At 34.6% G+C, this 25904-nt stretch overlaps 1 protein-coding gene across 4 annotated transcripts in view; it reads right to left on the bottom strand.

The window, feature by feature from the left end:
- Pde8 (phosphodiesterase 8) overlaps positions 1 to 25904 on the bottom strand; it is a 1030175-nt gene that overhangs the window by 22735 nt on the left and 981536 nt on the right. For all 4 annotated transcript variants that reach the window (XM_072540201.1, XM_072540203.1, XM_072540202.1 and 1 more), the window contains 3 exons: positions 21637 to 21804; positions 16409 to 16629; positions 1102 to 1294 (listed from right to left, as the gene is read on the bottom strand). In XM_072540201.1, the coding sequence (XP_072396302.1) occupies positions 1102 to 1294; positions 16409 to 16629; positions 21637 to 21804 (582 nt within the window). The remainder of the gene's footprint in view (positions 1 to 1101; positions 1295 to 16408; positions 16630 to 21636; positions 21805 to 25904) is intronic.

The following is a 25904-nucleotide window of genomic DNA, read 5'->3' as shown; positions in this document are numbered from 1 at the left end:
TTCGAATTGATTGATTTCTCGTTGGATGTTATTTTCTTCTTTTAGTTGTTTAACTTGGTTGTTAATATATTCCCCCACTTGCTTTTTAACTTCTGGATGTTGCAGGGCTGTCATGTCGTAGTTAGGTCTAGACTTTTTCTTTATTGTCTTCAGTCTCACATCCATGACTCCCACTAAAGGTATGTGGTCAGATTCAATGTCCGCTCCTGGATATATTTTGACAGATTTAAAACTGTTTCTGAATCTTCTATTTACCAATATATAATCTATCTGGTTTCTAATTACATTATGGGGTTTATCTGCTGGTGCCTTCCATGTATACAATCTCCTCGGTGGTAGTTTATAAAATGTGTTTAGAACCACTAGCTTGTTATCTTCTGCGAATATTTCTAGTCTGTCACCTCTTTCGTTTCTTTGTCCTAACCCAAAAGGTCCGATTAGAGACGTTTTCCGTTCGGCCCCAAGTTTTGCATTGAAATCCCCCATTATGATGCTGACTTCGTGTTTAGGTATTCGTTCTAATATATCATCTATGCTTTGGTAGAGAGTCTATACTTCCTCGTCGTCTTTATCTGCAGTGGGAGCGTATATTTGTATTATGTTTACATTTACAAATTAACATTAGGCCTTCAGAATACAAGCTGATCAAGATATGCACAGATAGCCAAGTAGACATTGGAACTCTTATAAGCCCTGAGCTGGACTCTAGCTAGTATGCGATTGGCGATGGGAACTCGATCGACTAGTGGTATATACCAGAGTCAGACTGGTGTAAGTTCTAGGTCACCGGGGAATATACGGTAATGAAAGGGCTGATACACTTAGCAAAAGAGCATCAGCTACAAAATATTTCGGTTTAGAGCCGGCCATTTGAGTGCCAAAAGTTCGTGACTAGAATCAGCCTAGTTCCGAAGCAACATAACAGTCTCACGGAGAAAAGATACACATAACTGTGAAAACATAAACATTTACATAACAGTAACATTGTCTTGTTAGTAATGTCATTATAAATTTTTAATTTTTAGCAATATTGTATGAAATATCGAACTATTTGAAGTAAATATGGTAAATAAAAATGACATTCAAGAGAATAAAACTTACTTTTGTAATAGGCGCTTCCAAAGGCAAAGCGTTAAGTTTGGCAAGAGATGTCCGCCTTAAGAAGTCACTGCCGACACTCCTTACATCTGTTGAACCTCTTCTTATAGAATGGATACTACCTCTAGATTGAGCTAACATATTTAATTGGTCCGTGGGGTTCAAATCGAAGACGAGGACGAAATGCGTGGGTAGCCTAAAAGCAACAACAGGCGGTGAACTCATATTTACAATTTATGATAAAAATGAATTAGGTTATAACATTAGAGTGTTTTTTTCTTTATAATACATTTACCTACTTCAATTTCAAATTGGGTTTACAGATTATTTTATACTTTTCTTTAAAGTAGAGAGTTGCAAATTATGTTTACATGATGGGCGTTTGTAGATATTTTATTAGGCGCCATCTAGTGCACTTTGCGGGAACCAAAATTAGAATGCAATACTAGGGATAGCGAGAGGTGAGGTTGTCGAGGCTGATTCCCTATCTGTTTAATATTGTTATGGTCGTACTGATAGAGAAGGTAAGGCAGGGGGCTCCTTGGTCAATGCTCTTTGCTGATAATATCGTGTTAGTGGAAGAAAGCAAAAAATGTTGGAGAGGTAGAGAACGGCTATTGTAGAGGGAGGACTTAAGGTTGGCAGGTTGAAAACAGAGTATATGTAGCTAGGAGTAGCAGAAATGGTTAGGGACATCGAATTGCTTGGAAAAAAACTAGAACGAGTAGGAAAATTTAAATAATTTGGCTCGTACATTACGAAAAATAGGACAGTGGATCGAGAAATTGCCCACAGGATAAAGGCTGGTACTCTATGATTAAAAAATCGGGGAAGGGTGAAAGGAAAGATATACAAGAGTATGGTGAGACCTGCGTTGGTGTACGGTAGTGAAATGTAGCATGGAAAGAGGATTCATCCATTTTATATATACATTATAATAAGACGTAATCTATAGAAGTTTGAACACTGAAAAAATGTATTAGAGACATATTGGAAGCCTTTAACACGGGCTAATTAGCTGAGTAGATCAAGTACCAAGCATAATAGAGGAATTAAGTAGAATAAGAAAGGAAACGAAGTATTTGAACACCTCTAAGATCAGAAAATTCTATCTGCATGGGATATTCTACGAGAGGTAAACGTTTTAATTTGCTTTATTTCCTTTATTTTTAATTTCAGATAAGAGCAGTGGTGTCAAAAACACGTAAGGGCATGATGATTGATAATCTTAATAGAGGAGAAAGAGCTAGCACATAAAAAAGAAGACAATATATTACAATCGGAGAAAAAACAAAAACAACATAAAAATATACTATTTATTTTATCAATATTTTTTTTCTATAGGCTTTGAATCATTTAACTACTATAACGTCCAATGTGCACTGGATATTAAAATGGAAATTTTTATGGCTGCAGTGTTTACTGTGGATACTACGTTATAAATTTCTTTTTATTCACAGAGTGAAATGTAAATATAAAAATTTGCAATAATTTATATTTATTAGAAGTTTATCTCAAAATGGTAGCTTTATAACTTCTAACGCCATCTTTTCGAAAATTATGTAGCTAAATTCCAACCTAGTTCCCGTTTTAAACACGATTTCTCCGTATTTAAGAGAATTCCAAAATCGCTTTCTACGATTTTATTTCTGGCGGAATAGAACAGGAGCCGCCGTATTCATAATACGTGGTAAAAAATTACAAATGATTTTTAAATTTACTTTTTGTCAAATATTCCCTGTTATATACTTAAAATATACTGAACGGCAAAAAAAGTGGCCAACCTATAAATTTCCGAAAATAAAAATTCATTGTAGGTTTTATTACACTGTTTCATATGGCGTCTGAATTTAAATATTTATCGCGATCATTGTATGCTTGTTTTTGAAAGTTTTGACGTTTATGTTGTTGTTTTCTGTAGTCGCTGTTTATCTTCTAGGTTGAAAACATTTAATTAGCCAGTAATTTAGCGTTTCAAACGTGAATTTCGACTAAGTAAATATTTTATTATGTAAAATATTATGGTATTGACATAAATGGCCAATACTTGAATCACTTAAGATATGTTTAAAAAACAAAACGAAGAACCTTTACCAGAAACGCCAAATATAATAACTGAGGAAAAGATCGAAATCTCCCAAAACGATGTGAAAGAAGGAATAAACATATTAAAAAACAGAAAGTCACCAGGAGAAGATCAAATACCAAATGAACTCTTAAAATATGGAGGTGATCACCTTGTATCACACAGAATGGGACTAAATATAAATGTCCAAAAGACCAAATATATGTGTTGCACTAGGTCAAGCAACCCGACACCTACACGAATAATAAGTGATGACCTAGAACTGGAAGGTGTTGACACCTTCATATACTTAGGGTCGCTGCTAACCAAAGATAACAACGTCAGTGAAGAAATCAAAAGAAGAATAGTGCTCGCCAATAAGTGTTACTATCGCTTAAGAAGACAGATGGCCTCAAAAATGCCTAGAAAAATTAAACTGACTGTATACAAAACACTAATAAGACCAGTGCTAAAATATGTTCAGAAACTTGGACACTAACACAGAATGACCAAGAATTGCTCAAACGTTTTGAGCGAAAAATACTGAGACGAATATATGGAGGCATAAAAGAACAAGGTTTGTGGCGCAGGTGTTACAATTTAGAGTTGTATAGAAGATTTGGAGAACCAGACGTTGTAAAATTCATTAAGGTAGCACGCCTCAGATGGATAGGTAAATCAGACGAGAGGAAGATGCCATAGTCAGAAAAGTTTTTGACCGAAGAGGGCCGATCGGACAACGAAGAAGAGGAAGACCGAGACTTAGGTACCAAGACAACCTAGAAAATGATTTGAAGTCTATTGGAATTAGAGCACGGAGAAGAGTTGCCAGAGACAGGGGCGATTGGAGGATTGTTCTGAAGAAGGCTTTGGCTCATAAAGAGCTGTAACGCCACTGATGATGATGATGATGATCACCTTGTACAACAACTGAAACTTCTTATTAATAAAATAATCACCACGAACAGAATACCAGATGAATGGAGGAGAGCGATCATGGTGATGTTTTTCAAAAAAGGAGATAAGAAAAACCCAAATAATTATCGAGCAATAAATCTATTAAATAGAGACAACAAGAATAATAGCGACAAAATAAACAAACGACTATCTCTGCAAGGGGAACAGCAAGGATTTAGGACAGAAAGATCATGCACGGATGCAGTTTTTGTAATAAGACAAATAAAAGAAAAGTCGCTGGAATACAACAAATCAGCATATATGTGTCTGATAGATTTGAAGAAAGCGTTTAATAGAGTGAGAATTCGGGACGCGATACATTTATTATATGAAAAGGGAATATCACTTAATTTAGTAAAAACCATTGAGAATATATATAAAGATAACATAGCTATGGTAAGATGTAAAGGAAAACTATCGCAACCTATCAAACATGAAACTGGCATTAGACAAGGAGATTCGGTGAGCCCATTAATATTTAATCTGATAATGGATGAAATCATATGGTGAGGAAAGTTAAAAAAAAAGAAGAGGATATAGAATGGGAGAAAAGGAAATAAGGGTAATATGCTACGCCGACGACGCCATAATAACAGCCGAAAATAAAGATGATCTACAAAGATTAATCAAAGAATTCGAAGATACGGCGCTCATAGACAACATGGAGATCTCAACAGAGAATACTAAAGCTATAGTGATATCGGCGGAACCGAGACGATGTAAACTAGTCATAAATAACAAAATAATAGAACAAGTGATGGAAACTGAACACTTGGGAATAAAACTATCAAGCTACGGAAAAGTGGAAGAAGAAGTACAAAAACAAGTGAACATGGCAAACAGAGGAGCAGGATGTCTCAACAACACAATCTGGAGAAACAAATACCTCACAACGGAAACGAAAACCAGGATATATCAATCAACAATAAGACCGATAATAACGTACACAGCGGAAACAAGAGCAGATACGGCGAAAACACAAAGACTACAGAAATGAAAGTCTTACGAAAAATAACAAACCAAACTCTAAGAGACAGAGTAAGAAGTGAGGAAATACGAGCGAGATGTGGTATAGAGGAAATAAACGGGTGGACGAAAAGAAGAAAAGTGGAATGGAATCAACACATCGAAAGAATGACAGAAAATAGACTAGTACGAATAGCAAGAGACAAATCGCCAAATGGAAGAAGATCATTGGGACGACCGAGGAAAAGATGGTCAGACAACGCCAATTGAGGCTAAAAACCGAAGTAAAACAGGCATTAAGCCTATTTATAAAGTAGGAAAAAGAAGAATATATGCAGACGACATTGTATTAATAACAGATAAAAGGGAAGAATTGCAAAATATGATGGATGCATTAAATAGCGAATCAACAAAAATAGGTCTACAAATGAATTATAATAAAACGAAAATTATGACCAACCAACCAGAAGAATTAATAATTACAATTGCACAAACAACTATAGAACAAGTAAAAGAATATGTAAATTTGTGACAACTAATTAAATTAAATAAAGAAAATCAGACCGGAGAAATAAAGAGAAGGATACGGTTGGCTTGGGTATCCTTCGGAAAACTTTCCTATATACTAAAAAATAGAAAATACCCCCAATATTTAAAAACAAGAGTCTTCAACCAATGTATATTTCCTGTTCTCACCTACGGTTCTCAAACTTGGACGTTTACAAAGGAAAACATGGAAAAAATAGCAAAGACCCAAAGAGCCATGGAAAGGCAAATGCTGAACATCAGTCTATCAGACAAGAAAAGAAATACTTGTCTTGTAATAGGATCGAAATATGCATGTAAGTGAGAGAACGGTTAGAAGACATCTCAAAGAAGATTAATAGTAAGAAGGTCGGCTATTGTTCCGAATTACAACCCAGACACTGTAGGAATCGATTAATTTGTGCTCGACAACATCAACACTGAAATATACAGGATTGGAGCCGAATTCTCTTTACTGATAAATAGCGGTTCTGGTTGAAGTCTGGTGATGGTCGAGACAGGGTTTGGAGACGGGCAAATAAAATATATGCCCAAACTTGTATGTTCCAGAGAAGAAAGTTTGGCGGTGGTGGTATCATGGTTTGGGCTCGAATTTCATTTGAAGCTCGAATTGTACTTATTTTCATCAATGGCCCCCTGAATGCTCACCGGTATATAAAGGATATTTTGGCAGAAGCAGTAGTTCCACTTGGTCCATGTATTGAGGACAATTTCCTCTTTATGCATGATAATGCACTGCAGCATAATGCAAGAATCGTGACAAATTACTTTGGAGAAGTACGAATTAATACTCTAGAATGGTCACCCTTCAGTCCTGATCTGAATATCATCAAACATCTTTGGGATAAACTTCATCGTAGAGTTAGAAGTCAACCAGGCCAGCCAGAAAGTCTTGCAGAACATGCTTCGTGAAGAATATGAACGTACTCCTCAAGTTTTTATTCAAAATTTGTTCCTTTCCTTTCCAAATCGTATGCAAACGGTTATTGATGTTTTAAGGTATAATACCCGATATTAGACAATTTTGTTCAACTTCACTCGTAATTATTATTGTTTGTTACTCGTTTCGATATTACACTATTTTCTTTTGTAGCCTTCTAACTAAATAAATTATGCTAAGGAATCAAGCAGTAGTGACCATTTTTTGTTTTAGAAATGAAAGCTGTTGAGTATACAATATGAAACATTGTATAAAACTTTCAATGCATTTTTATTTTTGGAAATTTATAGGGTGGCCACTTTTTTTGTCGGTCAGTGTATATTAAAAGCCGATTGAGTCACATTAACCTTTTTCAAGTTTACGGTTTTACGAATGAGGGTTGATTTTTGAGAAAGAATATGTTATTATGTGTGATATTCAAAATGAAACATCCAATAGAATATAAAGAATCTTACAAAAATTTTGCATACTGAAAATAGCACTCAAAATCATTTAGTTTTATTGGTTTATTGTTCCAGTGAAACGATACACTACTTTGGTTCATTGAATGGAAAATGAAACTTAAACTGGGTAGTATTAAAATACTATCGAAAGCCGAAATTTCATTTCCAGAAAGTCACAATAGTCCAGTCGTCAGAGATGTGATCTCTAAAAAATGATACGAACAAGCTGAATTTTGCTGGGAATGTGAATTTTGGGAGTCCAAAAAAAATGCAAAAAAAAATTGCCACTCTTACCCGTGAGTTTCTCATTAAAACATCCCTCGTAGGGGGCAAAACGGAAAACATCGATTTACCAAGAATCTGTACGCCGCGTTGTAGAAAAAAATGTTTCAAACAGGAAATTTAGCTGAGACAATTGAAGTCTTATTTACAAAAACAACATAACCCATATTTATACTAAATTTGAGCAAATGCTCTGAGCAACTTTTCGTTTTAAGGTACATCGAATAGTGTAAAAACGACACAGGCCGCCAAAAGTAAACGGCGAAAATATCGATGTTTTACAAAAACTGAGTATCTGTCAATAATTTTTAGCAAAAACTAGATATCTTTGAACAGTTATGTACTTTTTGTGAAAAATGTATCTATAGTCGGTGTCAAGCTGTCAAGTAATATAACCTAACCCCAAAATTCAGTATCAGTTTATAACTTTATACGTTTTTAATCAAAATGAATGATCAAATAAGTGACTCCGGACTAAATAAAAAACGAAAATATAAAGAGATAAGGGAAAATGTAATAAAAATAAAGAAAGCTAAAGGTATTCAACATATTAACCATAAAAAACATTAATCCCAGCTCGCAAAGGAGGAGCATCTGAAAATGTTTCAGATGCATGCTATATAAATGTTATGAAAAAATTTCCTTGGAACAACGTCAAAATATATTGACACATTTCAATTATTTGGGAGTAGAAAACGACCAGGATGCATATTATTGAATAAGCTTTACTTCGTCATCCTACCCTAAAAGACATTCATCAAAAACACCTAAAATATTTCGAATGGTTGCTTATTTCTATAAGATTCGTATATATGTAAATGAACAGCTTGTATGTCTTACTGCCTTTTGTAATATACATGGTGTTACAAAAGGTCACGTTAGAAGGCTCCAAGATCTCATTTCTTGTAACATATTAACCCCTAAAGACAAAAGAGGCCGACACAAGACAAACCGGTACAATAAACCACCAGACGAAGTTTTGAAGTTAAGCTGCTCTCATATTGAGTCTTTTAGTACAAGACAATCACATTATTCTTAAAAAAAAACCCATTCATTTGACTCTCGACCTGTAAACATCGATACGAATTAGGCGAAAGTTTATAGTGGTGATTAAAAACGGGCTCCGGCCGCGTTTTTACCGTCATTATCGTTCAAGTGGATATACTATTTATAAACTATTTAAAAATTAAAATATACAGTTTTAACAATTAAAATGAGTGCTCCACCAGATTTATCGGTGAGTGTTCCTTTTTATACTGCTACTGTTAATGGTCAAATAATAAATACTCAATATCAGCAACAGCAAATTCAACCAGAATGCCCACATGTCCTTTTTCCACAAAATTTACAACCAAATTCAGCACAAATTTTAAATAACCCACCAACAACAATATATTATGTTCCTAACCAAGTACTATCACAATCTTCCTCAAACTGTCAATACAATCCTAAAATAAATCCCACATTATCTTCACCTCAAAATGGAGCTTACGATTCGATTGAGATGACACGTACATTACAAAGTGAAGAATCTTCAGGGGAAATCAGCGACATTGAGTCATCGGACATCCACGAATGGCAAACTATACAACATAGTAACAAAAAACGCAAAATTAATCCTCCGACACCAACAGAAAACGAAGACACAGTAGTAACTAGCAATAAATTTCAGATTCTACAAAATGAAAACGAAAACCACAACAATAACAGTACAGAAAATACCAACGAAACTCCAGCAACCTCTAAACCCCCACCAATTTTTATATATGGTGTTACTGAATACAATAAAATGGTTAATAGCCTATCGGAAGTAACACAAACAGAGACATTCTATTGTACAGCATTAAAGAACAACACAATAAAAATAAACTCCCGTGACTCAGAAACATACCGAAAACTGGTAAGACATTTAAACAGCAAAAAAATTGTGCATCATACGTACCAAATGAAAGAGGATAGAGCATACAGAGTTGTAATTCGTAATCTACATCATACAGTGCCCATTAATATAATAAAAAGCGAAATAGAAAAACATGGGCATTTAGTACGCAATATTGTAAATATAAAACACAGAGTAAGTAAGGACCCTCTAATGATGTTCTACGTCGATATAGAACCTAATCGAAATAATAAAAAAATATATGAAATTCAATTTATAAACAATGCGAAAATAGTTATTGAGCCACCGTATAAAAAGAATAACATTGTCCAGTGTACCAGATGCCAATTGTATGGACACTCTAAGACATACTGTAATAGACCTTATCACTGTGTCAAATGTGGAGGCAACCATATGTCAGCTGATTGTAAAAAACCTAGAGACACACCCGCCATATGTGCTCTCTGCAATGGAGCACACACCGCAAATTACAAAGGATGCATGGTATATAAAGAGTTAATTAGCAGTAGAAACAGAGCAAGAGGAGTATCATCGCACACTCCAGCGAACAATCAACTACAATATAACAGAAATACAGTACAGAATAATCCGCACTTAAACAATCAAAATCACGCGACTTACACACAAGCAACGGGTGGAATAAATGTAAATAATGTCCATAAAAATACGAACTCATACAACCAGAATCATGCAACTTACGCTCAAATAACAAGTGGAACACATGTAAGTAATACAAACAGTGACATTGGAGAGATGATGAAGAGTTTCCTTAACGAATTCAAAGCTATGTTTTCACAACTAATTAATCAAAATAGCGTGATCTTAAACATGCTTTCCACAGTAATAAATAAAATTAGTAATGGAACTTAAGTCACTACGAATTGCACAATGGAATGCCAACGGCCTAGGCAACCATAACACAGAAGTTACTAACTTTCTTAAACATAACAAAATTGATGTTCTACTCATATCGGAAACCCATTTCACTGACAGAACGATGTTCAAGATCCCTCATTATTCTATTTACAACACCAACCATCCTGATGGAACAGCACACGGTGGCGCTGCTATTATTGTACGTAACACTATACCACACTATGAGGAAATAATGTATCAGACGGAAAAAATACAAGCTGCAATAATCTGTATCAGTTCACAATCATGGTCTTTTGACATTGCGGCAATGTACAGCCCTCCAAGGCATAATATCACCACAGCAGAATATGAAGACTTCTTCAAACATCTATCAAACAAATTCGTAATTGGAGGTGACTGGAATGCCAAGCATACAGACTGGGGATCAAGACTATGTACGACAAAGGGAAAAAATCTCAGACAAGCCATAGCTAACACAAACAGCTCTTACTTATCTACAGGGCAACCCACCTACTGGCCATCAGATCCAAACAAAATCCCAGATCTACTCGACTTCTTTATCCTCCATAACATGGCCTTAAATTATTTTGACATACAAGCATCCTGGGATCTGTCCACCGACCATACTCCCATAATTGTGACACTATCTACGCAAATTATAAAACGTCCGAATATCCCTAAGTTGACAACATCAAAAACCAACTGGAATATATTCGAGTCTTACATAAATGAAAATTTAAATTTAAATATAAGATTAAAGCAACCAGACGATATCGATAATGCTATGCTTCTTCTCACCCAAACTATACATGCAGCCGCTGAAATAGCTACACCCCCTCAGAATGACAAAGAACCAAGTGACACCAACATACCCGTATATATAAAACGTCTTGTTGCACAAAAAAGAAGAGCCAGGCGCATATGGCAAAGAAGTCGCAATCCTATAGATAAAAATGAATACAATAGATTAACACGGCAACTTAAAACTGCTCTACAAGACGCGAGGAATGATACATTTGAACTATTCATCAACAGCCTGTCAAAAGAAGACCACAGCATCTGGAAAGCAACGAAATCATTCAAGAGACCTATACAGCACATACCACCTCTAAGGAAAGCCGATGGAAGCTGGGGAAAAACTGAACAAGAAAAGGCATCAATATTTGCTGAACATCTCTCACACGTTTTTGGTGCACCTGAACTTAATAACAATAATAACGAAGAACAAGTTAAAAACTTCTTAGACGCTCCATGCCCAATGATGCTACCAATCAAATACTTTACTCCTAATAATGTCAAAGAACAAATTTCTAGATGCAATAACTACAAAGCACCAGGCTTTGACATGATCACTGGGCTAATATTAAAAAAATTACCGAGAAAAGCAATTGTCCTACTAACAATGATATCTAATAGTATCATAAGATTAGCCTACTACCCGATTAATTGGAAGTTCGCACAAATAATTATGATTAGTAAACCAAATAAACCACCAAATATTACTACTTCATATAGACCAATCAGCTTACTTCCAATAATGTCAAAAATCTTAGAAAGACTTCTGCTCCAAAGATTCTCAGAAGACATCGGAATTAATTCAGTGATCCCCACACACCAGTTTGGTTTCCGCGAAGCCCATTCAACTCTACAACAGTGTCATAGGATTGTTAAAAACATTAATGTATGCCTCGAAGAGAAAAAAATTTGCACTGCTGCCTTCCTGGATATAGAACAAGCCTTCGACCGTGTTTGGCATGATGGTCTCCTGTATAAACTTAAGTCATCCTTTCCCACTCCTCACTATCTACTCTTAAAATCATACCTCACAGAACGTCACTTTCAAGTCAGATTCCTTACAGAAACCTCTCATTACTATCCCATAAAATCCGGTGTCCCACAAGGAAGTGTCCTGGGTCCCCTCCTGTACCTCATATACACTGCTGATATTCCAACAACAAATACGACCACAGTAGCCATGTTCGCAGATGACACCGCCATAATATCCATCGATGATGACCCCCAAGTAGCATCAGGAAACCTTCAAATACACATGAACCTACTACAAGACTGGATGAATAGATGGAAAATCAAAGTTAACCATACTAAGTCTAATCAAATTACATTCACCAACAGGAACATCATATGTCCAAGAATTAGACTGAACAACACATTACTACCAGTAAAAACAGAAGTCAAATACCTGGGAATGACACTTGATCAAAAGCTCACTTGGAAAGCACACATCTTGGCAAAAAAAATCCAAATCAACATGAAAATACGTCAAATGAATTGGTTAATAGGCCGAAAATCACAGTTATCCACAGATAATAAACTTCTCTTGTATAAGTGCATAATAAAGCCTATATGGACATATGGGGTGCAACTATGGGGCTGTGCAAAGCCTTCTAATACCAAAATCATTCAGAGGATCCAATCCAAAATACTCAGAATGATTTTCAATGCGCCGTGGTACGTTAGTAATAAAACACTACATGATGACTCTGGAATACCGTTCGTTGAAGACGAAATCAGCAGACTAACAAGAAATTATTTAGAACATCTGCCAGCCCACCCCAACGAGGAAGCAAGACAACTACACCTACAACCAGAAGTCAGACGAAGATTGAAGAGACAGTGGCCAACAGACTTTATTCACTAATTTTAACTTTAATTTTAATTTCCATTTCAATTCTAGTTTCAAATTATAATCCTACACTGATTTTATTTGTTAATGTTAGTATTGGGAGTGTTATCAGTGGATAATTTCTCCTCTCATGTATTTGCAATACTCACATTTACTAATAGCTTGTAATAGCAGATTGTAAATTTACAAAAAAAAAAAAAAAAAAAAACCCAACTGTAGATATTTGTCTGAGGATTTGTCAGTCAATAACATGTACCTATAAGTTATTTTTACAAATGTATCAAATACAGGTTTCATATGTAGTGTATTGATCAGTGTTCAAGAATGAGTACAATCTCAAGTTTGGTCTCCCACGAACTGATACATGTGCCACATGTGATAATTATAAACTAAAAATGAAGTTAGCAAATTTAGAAGAAGCAAACGTAATTAAAACTGAGCACAAACTACATTTGAAGAAGGTTGAAAATTTTACTGAAATTATAAGAAAACTAAAGCAAGATGCCCAGCAAAGTAAGATAATGTTGCCCACCTTTGATTATATGTAAAACCTACCTTTGCCACGCATACGTATGAGTGATGTTTTTTTATTGTCGCCAGCTGTGGATGTTTGTATTTGGGATTCATGATGTTGGGTAAAATAATATCCTTTTAAAGAGTTATTTAGAAACAGAGAGCAAAAAAGGCCAAAATGATGTCGCAACATTATTACTCAGATACTTAATTCACAATGAAATATATTGTAGATAGTAGACTCTATTCCAGAAATTTAGTATTGGCCAGTGACGAATGCTCATGACAAAACAAAAATTATGTTATGGTTTTTTTTTTCTGTACTGCTTGGTACATTTTATCGGTCTGTTTGACTACATTAAATATGTGGTTCCTATTAGGGGTCATACATATTTATCCCATGATCAAGATGTTAGTCTAATTGGTACCAAGAATAGAAAGTGTTCTGCGGATATTCCACAGGATTGAAACAATATAATAAAAAATGTTTGGGAATTTTTATTTAACTTTATTTATTTTAAATATAAATAACTTTAATAATTTAAATAATATAAAACATCACTTTCATTTAACAAACAATCACATATACCTTACTCCTAGTTCATTTGTTAACATCTCTCCCCACAAAAAACTTCCTCGTTAATTGTCAGACAGTTACAACATTAACCGAAGATCACCCATTATCAGAAATACAGGATAGTTTGAACTATGTATCACGAATCATTATCTAAAAATTCTTGTACCGGAATGTAAGTAGTATTTTGTTTATTTCTAATTTATTACAATTCAATAAATTATCTCTTACCAATTTGTGGATTTTCACTTTGTCTGCTAAATCAATTTTATGCATATTAATAAACACAGAAATGTAATATTGGCATAATTACTATAACTTTTTTGATCGATATCTTTATAAGACAGCACCCTAATATGGGCTTTTTATAATTTCAGCATTTAATTTACTTTGTACCGTTTGACCTGAAGATGCTTTGCAAATTTTTGAAAGCGAAACCGGTCGTTTTGGTAGTAAAATTAAATTGATTGTGAGTAAGTCTAATTTATTTCTTTTACCTATTTGAAATAGACTCACACAAGCAACACATTCATGATTTGAAGAAAAATGTTTATTAGCACTTTTTTATAGAATAAACCGTTAACTCAGAAAAGATGCTTGAACTGAAAGGCGATTTTTCGTATTAATTCGATGGTAAAAATTCAAATTATTTTGATTAGAGTGTCGACATAAATTAAAATGCTTTTTAAAGGTGAAGATCGCAGCTTTCGTCATTTTGCCATCTTATAAAAATGGTAAAAAATGGCAAAAACCGCGCAACCTTTATTTATTTAACAACTTTATGGAAACTGACTTTATTTGCGGCGAAATTCAAAATTGCATACGAAAGCATGACTGCCTTCACCCTTCACCTTTAAAACGTATTTTGATTTTTATCGGAGATTTTTATCATTCTTCATAAAAAGGGTTAATAATACATATCTTGTTCGAGTGGTTTTCTATTCCCTTTCACGCCTGCTCATAGTTACTAAATTCCACTTATGCCCGTTCACGCACGTTAGTCCCGGTCATGAACATGTGATTTACGCGTGAGTCACCTGAGATGTCATATAAAATACATAAATTAAGTATAATCCAAATCTAAACATTAAAATCAACGTATGCCAGAGGGTTTTTCTTTAAATCGAATAGCCGATTTTTTTCTTATTTTTGGAACTGTACTTATGGATACAATTTCAAACAAAAACCGATAAAAATAAAACGTCGTAAAAAACTTTTTTCAGTAAAACTACAAACTATAAACACAAATTGTACTTGGTATTCAAAAATAATAATCTGTCCCAATTATCTGATAATAATATGGTGCGCCGATCTTCCAAAATCGAGCTCGCACAAAAAAATAAAATAGTAGGGATAAAATTCTAAAACATCTACCATTTGGTTGCATCTTCCATCCCCATTTTTCAAAGAAAAGTTGACCCGGTTGTGCTTTTACCAGGAAAATATTAAAGAGAGCATTTATGTCTTAAGAGGCTCGTTTTTGGAAACAAATGGCAGTATCTTTGTAGAGTGAATACACCGTGTAAAATCTTGAAAAACTTGAAACTATAAAACAAAATTCACTCGATTAGTGAGATTACTCAATCAATTAATCTGAACGTTAGGGCATTGCTTAAGCTTGCTCTTCTTTAAGGAGGTGCTCCTTACCTTTTTTTGTGGGAGCTTTTGAGGGGATTAGCAAGGTTAGTTGTTTTTGGGTGGTATGCTGCTGTAGAGCGGGGGCTTTAATTAGCCAACCAAGCCATGAGCAGATGGTACCTTCAGTGTGACCAACCATAGTCAGGAACGGCTCTGAATCAGCGTTTTTGGCATGCAGATATTTTAAAGGGATTCGCTGGCGTTACCAGCGAAGTGTAGAAGCTTGCCTGGAGCGATGGAAACCTTTATTTGGGGAAGCCTGGTAAGTACATGCCCTCCGCGGTGGCAGGGAGTCATTAGAGTTTGCTTAGCTCTGTTGTTGGAGAGGTATTGTGCGGAGGTCGTATCTTTTGCTAAGGGAGCGGACTCTGTCATTTATTGATGGAATATTCGCAATTTGGTGAATTGATGCTAATGGATATTCTGCACATTTCCTCGTACACTTTCTGAAGATTTTCCTTTGTGTTGCCATAATGGTATTGGTTTGGTGATTGTTTAGTGACGCGTAGAGACATGCCTTGTATTCGATGATGAGCTTAATAAAAGTCTTGTAGGTGTACAAGAGAGTTTTATTTGAGGTATTTAGCACTTTTTCTTACTCTGTCTAGGGTGATTTTAATGTCGATATCCACCGCAACTGATACAATCGGACGGGGGGAGGGGAGGGAGTGAAACATCGCGAATTGTCGTGAGTTACGTTCACGTTGGGGGTTATCTACGCTCACAACGAGTCAAGTTCCAATACTATTACAAACAAAATTCAGAATTTTTAATTAATTTACAATAAGGCGAAGCTCACAGTTTTTATGTTTATTGTTTAAATATACAATATTATATATAAAGACAACCAATATATTCTACCATTTTCGGTCCCATGATTTTACCTTTGATATACCGAGGTGTATAATGAATCTCGTGCAAAATAATAGTGCATTGTATAACGTAATATAATGTACATATACATACCTTCCAGCACATGCAAATGGGACAGCTTTGCAAGAAGCCAAAATAGTTTCTAAAGGTTTCTTTTTGAGCGTTATGGAACCGTGCCATTCTTTTCCTCTTAGCAAAGATGATCCCATTGGATTTACTTGGACAGGATCAAACATAAGTTGATCTTGAAGAGGTCTTCCCAAGACTTCTTCTTGCCGTAGGCCGAGTTGTTTTTCGCAGGCCCTGTTGATGTACTAAAATAAAAATATTTTTGTATAAGAAACTAAAATAAACCCAATTTCATTTTTAGAAAGCTCTAATCGACCAGGAACATTTTTTTTGTAATTACATTTATCTGTAGAAGCGTATTATACACCAAGGAATGAATATTTATTCTTTCGGTCTAAAACTCTGAACTCCACCCACATTATGACATATGGTTTAAAACTCTGAACTCCATCCACATTATGACATATTTCGCCCTATCGACGTGACACAAACAAAAATCAGATCAAAGAACTAAATACGAAATCCAGGGAATAGTTATATAGATATAATAATTATAATATATTTATTTTCTATATAAATGATATTAATAATAGTTATATAGAAAAAGAATATTAGGGAACATTGCTGAGAATAAAATATTATAAAACGATAACATCGATGAGAGCTGGGGAAAACTCTCGCAGCAACAGAATCACTTGGAGAGAGACAAGTAACGAACACTAACATCAAAAAAGAAAACCCCATGGCTTACAGAGGAAGTAAAGACAAAATGTGAAGGAAAGAAGAGAGCCCTTATACAATACAGAACACAATAAACATAACAGGCATACAACCACTATAAACGAATCAGAAATAAAACAAATATCTACCAGAATAACTAACTGACGCAATTGACGCTGGCAATGGGATAAGACAGGGAGATTTCCTGAGCCTCTATTATTCCACTTGATTGTAGATAAAATAATAAAAAAGTAAGAACTAAAAAAAGATACCAAATGGGAGAAAAACAACTTAAAATAATTTGTTAAGCTGACGATGCAATATTAATATCTCAAAGTGAAAAATGGTATTAACAGCAAATCAACTAAGATATAAATTAGAGCTGGAGTAATTATCAGACCAATAATGATACACGCGGCAGAAGCATGACCTGACACAGAGGACAAAACGAATGCGAAAAATAGTAGAAAAACCCTTAGAGAAATCGATGGTAAGACACTATGTGCAGTCACACTATTATCCTAATACGCTGATCAGCTTAAGCCACTAACTTCCTAATGTCCTAATCAACTTAAGATGAAATACTGGTAGTTCTGTTATGATATTGTGAAGTCACAATCAATTTCTAATACGGTGATTGGCTTGAGTCACTAATTTCCATATATGGTCACGAGTAGTTCGGTGATGACATATAAACACAGCGGAAGAGAGAGATAATATTTTGGGTGTGATTTAATTATGACCATTGTGAACGAGTTTGATTTAATTTAATAAAATAGCTATATTTACGTAAATACGTATTTTAACTATTTTAATAGAAGATACTATTTTAATAGACGATATATGGGACATAGCTAGAAATACAGATATACGACGGAGATGCAACGTGGAAAACATCAAGCACTGGGTAGGAAATAGAATAGTAGAATGGAACAATTAGTCATGTCTACATAAAAAGAAAAAGAAGAAGAAGGAAGTCATCACCATCACATTGTGGTCGGCAGAAGACAGAAAGACCTCATCCATATTTTTCATCAGACGACATCTTTTGACGGCAGAGAGGTTGCAAGAATATATTGAAGAATTGTTTCAAGATTCTAGAGTGGGCAATTGTTATGCATGGAATGCAATATGATCCGGACTAAGGTCCAGGTATAATGGAGTCAGAGGTAATAAAAGTGCAATAAAATCTTTTAACAGTAATAAAGCTAAGATAACAGAAACGATACCAAAAGAAATATATACATCGACTTTCATTTGTATACCTAAAAAAGCAAAATCAAAAGAATATAACGACCACCATAGGTGTCAGGTCACACACTCTTAAATTTCTTCTTAAAATAATTTACTGCAGGCTATATTTGAACTTAGAGTTAGATATTATGTTACATGCAAATTGGCTTCTATAATGGTGTCAGTACTAGAGAAAGCTTATTTGCCCTAAACCTACCTCGTCAGATATAAAAGTACTTACTCAGATTTGTTGGGTTGTTAATCAGGACCTTTGTGTTTGCTTTATAGACTTTTGATAACAAAGCTTTTGATAAGATTCGCTATGATCAATTCATGGAAATTTTTGCAAAGAAAAATCTTGACCAGCAGGATATTAGGATATTAGAAGATTAATTTCAACTTTGTAAAAATACAAGTATGAGAGGGTAATTCAATGTACTAGACAATGTACAATCTACTAAACCTGAAGACTCTTTTAATTAAATGGTACGTGTTCAGTGTACTTTACTGCGGCGTCGAAGCTTGGACTTGAAACGTAAAAACAATATGAAAAATAAACTCTTTTGAAATGTGACAGATTTGGTCGACAGAGATACTAAAGGAAAAGTGGTAAAAAGAATGGGTAAATAAAAAAATGTAGAAACAACTGTCAAGAAAAAAAGCTGCATTACCTCTGGCACATAATGTGTGATGAAAATACAGCATCCTACAACTTATCATGTAAGGAAAAGTAGAAATCAAAAAACTATCGGGAGGAGACGTATATCCTAGTTCCAAAAATTAAAACAGTCGTGATAATAGCCAACCTTTGTAGCGAAGATAAAAGCTGAAGGAATATATTAATTTTAATGGGTAAAGTAGAAGAAAGAAAAAGCCTAGTCCTACCCTCAGTCCATATCTAAACCTATCATGCCCCTCATAGTATCCTGGATGCATTTACCGATAACGATCCTAGATTGAATTTGGAACTATCATCCTCCGAAGAGTAGGGAGTTGAGGCGCCTGGACTACTACTCGACACTCGAAAAGACTCATTAAGCAAAAAACAATTCAAAACAGCGTTGGAATTTCGACGGAAATAAAGATATCGACTTGGGAGAAGAAAAAGGACTATAAGAATCAGAACGTGGAATATGTATACAAGGAATCGCAACGAAACAAAGTGAAATACTTCCAGAAATCGAAAGACAAGGCACACATATCGTGGAAAAAAGAGGGTCAAGGAGAGAAATTATAGGGAAATATACACATATATGGAATGGAGTTCGAAAGCAAGAAAGAGCACCAATAGGAGTTTATAAAAGAATATTAATAAAAATAAATGGAGAAAATAAATACAAGCTTAACAGTAAAGAAATGAATGGATAATAGAAATTAGGATGATCATAGTTGGACAAGCAACAATAATTGTTGCTTGTCCAACTATGTGGTATGTAATGAAATGTAATGTATGAAATTCATATACACGGGAAAACGACAAAAAAACAATATTCAGAGAGATGAGAAGATGCAAAAAATCGCAAATTAGATTTCTACAACAATGTAGTGCACAACAATATGCTTCATATGAACAAGCAATGAACCCCAACAGAAATGTATCAACACATAAAAGAAAAAATAAACAAAACGGCAAACGAATTGCTGTGTATTGAATAATACAAGAATAAATATTTGAAAAAATACAGTAAGACCCAGAAGAGATGGTTAAAAAGAAAAAAATACTTTTCATAAACAGCCGGGATCACAAAAAGCATATGTCACCCTCACACAACAGGGGAAGGCCCAAGAAAATCGAATACTGCGAGAAAATGTGCAGAGAGATATATAATACAATAGGGTATAATAAATCAACGAAAGAATGAAAAAAAAACATAAAAAATATCAGAAGTAATAAACGAAGTAGAAATATCATGGGGATAATTACACCAACGGAGTAGACAAAGCATTAAACAAAATAATTTCAGGAGAATAGACCGGACTATATCTCACGAGATTCTGTAACAATAATAACGGGAAAATCCTAATTCACAGAGGAAGATATAACTAAAACTCTAAAGAAATTTCAGATTCCAGAAGAAATTTCAGAAGAGATTTCAGATACATGGCCTCCATTTTCAAAAAAAAGTGACAAAAGGTCACTATAGAGGGATCGGTGTAATGCCCTCAGTAGCAAGAATCTTTTCCATAGTTATAAAAGAAAAAATAGTAAAACACATGGACCGTCATGGAAAAGAACAAGTCGGATTTCGAAAAGCCAGATCATTCTAAATAATATGGTGATCATGAGACAAGTGACAGAAAAGAACGAAGAGAAAAATATTTAAACACATGAACTTTATAGACTTAAAGAAACCATACGATAGCGTGCGCAGGAAACAACTGTGGAAAGGAATGAGAAGAACGTACGTTAGAAAGAAATATGTGAATATAAAACAAATACTGTATAAAGAAACAGAGGTACAAATAAAGTTAGGCAATGAAATAACAAAAACAATCACTGCAACAAAAGGACTCAAATAGGGATGTAGTCTATCACCTACACTTTTTATCATTTAGATTAAATTAAGAACAGCTAAATTGAACTTCATGAATAGATGTCCACAAATCACAAGGGTGAAGAGAATAAGAACAGAGAAAATATGAAACAGAATGGCTCAATACTCGATTAAAAAAAAGTTAGAAAATAAAGCCTTCTAGTGGTAGGGGCATCTACAATGAGTGCCAGACCAGAGGTGACCGAAAAGAATATTGGACTGGTCCCGCCGAGAAGAAGAAGAGGAAGTCCTGCTATAAGATGGAAAACGTACATAGGAAATGTTATGATATATAGAGACTTCAGAGAAGGTGACTCAGAGAAGAATGTGAAAACGGCGAATTCGTAACGGGAAAAAGCCGAAGAAGAAGGTTTGTAATTCGAAATGCAGGTAAACTTTTTGCAATTGCTAGATATGGACAATTTCAAATAAATATATTGAGTATCTACAAGATGAAAGTGTGTGATATTTAAAGAAAAAGAATAACTTTATTTATAGTCAATAAAAAGCTTCAGATAGCAATTTCGTCATGTTGCGTCTCGTTAGTCAGGCGCAGTGGAAAATTTATTGTTATTTAAGACTATCATAGTAGATGACAAATTTGTAGGCTACTACACAAACGTAGAAAGAATATGGACACACACTATGCCACTATTGAATTTGGAGAGGAAGAGAGAACGGGTAGTTTTTTAATATGATGAAGTAAATACTTTATATTTACAGTACTACAAAAATACTAAAATATATCTAATGCATCACGCCTACCTGTAAGTTATATTTGTCATCTGTTACTACGACGATATCTTTGCATTTGTCAAGGGCTGAATAAAGTCCTTGCGTTGTTGCATGCTGAGCCAACGGTCGAATGTCACTATGCCGCAATAAAATCAGCTCGTTTCCACTGGCTACTATGTTTGTTGTTTCTACCATACACTAAAAGCAAATAAAAACTATTATTAAAAAATTCATTCAATAGGTATTAACGTAAGTAAGTATTATATACGGAAGTAAACAGATAAAAACGTCCAAGGACGACAAAGTTTTTTTCTTATGTCTACATCAATTTTGATTAGATTTTAAAAAGTGACATATCTTAAAATGCCTAATTAATTACCAATACATTCATCTTAATTTTAGTGTAATATAATTTCTCTATGGTGAAATAATCAAACAAATGTTAAGAAGTGCACTAATTTAATGGAAATTTTTAACATAAAAGCCAATATAAAGCATAAAAACAACAAATGTGTTTAATAATTTGGTGTTTTCTCAGCAGCAATAATTACAGGTTGACACTGCCTTGGCACGGTTAAAGTTAAATTATCAATTAAGGCAATATGATTCATTCCTATGTAAGAAGATCTTGAAGACCTTCTCCAGTATGAACATTGTGCAGATGGGGAGAAATCCATCTCTGAAGCATATCCCATACACGCTCGCTGGGATTATGTTCTGGCGATTATTCTGACCAAGGTAAAAGTATAAGATCTTTATTATGAAACCAGTCTCTTAATGTTGCTGCAGTATGTGGCCTTGTGTTATCCTGCTGTAACGGAAATAGGACCTGCCGCAGTTACAAATTAAAAAACAACAGATTCTAAGATATGATTAATATATTGGTATTGATTCAAGGTGCCTTTCACAAAAACGAAAACAGTTCGATAATACAATTATTCCAATCATCATCATAACTTGCAGATCACTGTATGGACGAACACTCTGTATATGCCTGAATCTATCTTGTCAACCAGGTTCCCTCCAAACTCTCACTCTTTTTGATTCAGGGTAGAAAGAAAACCTAGCTTTATCTGTAAATAACACACAAATTCATTTTTGTAAGCTCTAAATGCACTGTTGTTGTGCCTCTCTTAATCTGAGTCCATAATTTTCATGACGTAACATGGAAACCCTGAAAGGACGTCTGACGTGCAGGTTATGTAATCTATTTCTCAAAATTTGGTTACACCTAGGTCACGTGTATTTTTTAAGGCCCCACAGACTTCACCATTTTCTTCGATGTGCTTCTTCCACGAACAATTTTTGTTGGACTTGGTTCATCCTGGAACACCCATACGGTCGACTGCTGTTTTGTTTCGGGCTCATATGCATAGATCCATGTTTCGTCATCTGTGTAGATGTTATATACAGCAGTTGATGCACCGCGATCCCATTTCTTCAATATTTCCTGGCACCAATTGACACGAGCTTTTCTTCACCTTTTGTCAGATTATGTGGGATCCAATGTAAACAAATTTTTAAAACAGTTTTTAGAGCCTCAAAGTCCAAGGATGCCTTAATTTCACAGTATATCACATGACGATCTTGCTCGATCAGTTCATGCACAGCATCGATGGTTTCTGGTATAACAGCCGATTTGGAGTGACATTCACGGAATTCGTCCTGGAGAGAACGCCGACCGCAACCAAATTCATTGTACCAATTTTTTACGGTGCTAAAGGACTGATCGGGGTGTTTGATCCCCGTTTAACGATTTAAGTTTGTCGATGTACTCTTGTCTTGATAATCTACGTCGAAAATTATGATAAATTATCACACGAAAATGTTCACGGTTTAATTTCATTTTTTGGCCGAGACAAATTTTTCAAGCCACTGTAAACAACACAAATATTGCTCATACCTCAAAACATTCTAAGTGCTTCATATTCTTCTTCTTTCTTGTATGTAGGCTTTAAAGCCTGTTTCTTCTTCAATATTAGCCTCCTAAATTGTTTAAATTATCGCACCATCTTTTTCTTGGTCTGCCAATACTTCTTCGTCCATTTGGTTACTTATCTCGTGCTATTCGTACTGTCCTATCCTCTGCGATTTTACTAATGTGTTCATTCCACTCCTGTTTCCGTTTTGTCACCCATCCATATATGTCTTCTATATTGCATACTCTTCTTATGTTTTCGTTTCTCTCCGTATCCAATAGACTTTTCCATCATATTCGTCGAAGTATTTTTATCTCTGTTGTTTCTAGTAGTCGTCTCGTTTTAGATGTGTCAGGTCTTGTCTCCGCCGTATATGTTAATATAGGTCTAATTGCTGCTTTATAGATTCCTGTTATTGTGTCTTAGGTGTTTGTTCTTCCAGATTGTGTCATTAAGAGATCCCGCCGCTTCACTTGATTTTAATTAATTTTAATTTTTATTGATTTCTAATATTAATAAATTATAAATAAATTATAATAAATAACTTGAAAGTAATCCAGCAAATTAATACATGACTTTATCTTAAATGTTCGAATTATAGCCCTTGTTGTATTTGACAGTAACCTGAACCAATTCTTGTACAACCTTGTTTAGGGTTTCTTGAGAAATATTATTTTTTTACGAATTCTTGTTTTTAAGTCTTCAATATTTGCAGGTTTCGTTTTATAAACAACATTCTTCAAATGACCCCGCATAAAGGTACGAGATACCCCCTTAAAAACTGAAGGTATACTGGCCTGTTTACATTACCTTCGAAAAACTAGGGTCCGATGATTCTATTTCTTATAATACCAGCCCATACGTTTACCTTTTGCGGGTATTTTTATGATGTTCCCGTATCCAGTTGGGGTTTTCTTTTGCCCAGTATTTACAATTCTGGCGGTTGCCCTCGCCATTTAATGTGAATATAGGCTCATCAGAAAAAATAATATTTAGAACCAAGAGAGGGTTTTGGTGGTAGTTATCCACCATTTTTTCGCAAGATTGTATTCTTTTATCTGGACCATCCTCGTTTAATTCCGTACAAGTGTGCATCTAAAGGGGTGCCATTTTTCAAGTTTTATTACTTTGTGTAGCGTTGTTTTGCAATCATCGGGATCACGACTAACCTTACGAACAGAAGTGTGCGCATCTTCTTCAAAAGCAAGTAGAACATCTAATGTTGTATCATAATTTACATATTAATTAACCAACGCCTTATTTGGATACTCGAGCAAAGATCTGTTCTATCTAACAAACAAAGTGGATTTCGTAAAGATAAATCAACTCTAGACAACCTAGTTGACCTCGAGTCTGAAATACATGAAGCGCTAGCAAATAATCAAAGCTACATAGCGATATTTTTTATATCGCTATCTTTAAAAAAAAGCGAAGCTTTCAAGTAAAAGTAGACTATTCCATTTCTAAAACAAGAATACAGGAAAATGGTACCCCTCAAGAATCATCGATTTGTGTTACTCTTTTTCTTATTGCTATTAATAGTATTATGGACAATGATACTCCACCAGTAAAGAGTAGGCTATACGCAGATGATCTCATAATTTATTGTAAAGGAAGAAACATAGAACTAATTAAACAAACCTTAAGATACTATTTCCGCATTAGAAAAATGGTCAATGAAATCGGGAATGAAATTTTTCTCCAACAAAAGTAAATGTATCCATTTCACCAGAAAACGTAATGTTGGTAGTCCAGAACTTACAATCTATAATACAAAAATAGAATATGTTGATTGTATCAAATTCCTTGAAATTAATTTTGATAAACATTTAAATTTTAAGCAACACATTTATAATTTTAAAACATCTTGTCAACAATATTTGAACATAATGAAAGTACTATCTACTAAAAATTGGGGATATGATCAAGATATCCTATTGACAGTATATAAAAGCCTTATTAGATCTAAAGTCGATTACGGTTCAATAGTGTATGGGTCGACCAGTAAATCATTTTTAAAAGAGTTGCAAACAATCCAAAATGCTGCTGTAAGAATAGCCTTAGGAGCTTGTTGTACCACACCTACAAATAGCTTACTATGTTTAGTAGGAGAAATGCCTCTGGAATTAAGAAGACAATATCTTAGCCTAGCATATGCTGCAAACGTTTCAGCAAATAGTGAAAACCCCGTCAGAATCAATGTCTTTGCTTCTCGTTTCCACACAACATATCTTAACAAAAAAAGATCTAAACCCCCTTTTTATGAAAGACTTAATAGATACATGACCAGTAATAATATTGTCTTCCTTAAAATATACCAAATTATCCTTTTAACCGGTCCCCCTTGGATGGTCAGAAAACCCTTCCTAGACATGAGTT

The sequence above is a fragment of the Diabrotica undecimpunctata genome, chromosome 8 (assembly GCF_040954645.1).
Source record: "Diabrotica undecimpunctata isolate CICGRU chromosome 8, icDiaUnde3, whole genome shotgun sequence".
In the NCBI taxonomy this organism is placed as follows: domain Eukaryota; kingdom Metazoa; phylum Arthropoda; class Insecta; order Coleoptera; family Chrysomelidae; genus Diabrotica; species Diabrotica undecimpunctata.
The sequence above is the reverse complement of the archived record's forward strand: the minus strand, read 5'-3'. Positions and strand labels throughout refer to the sequence as shown.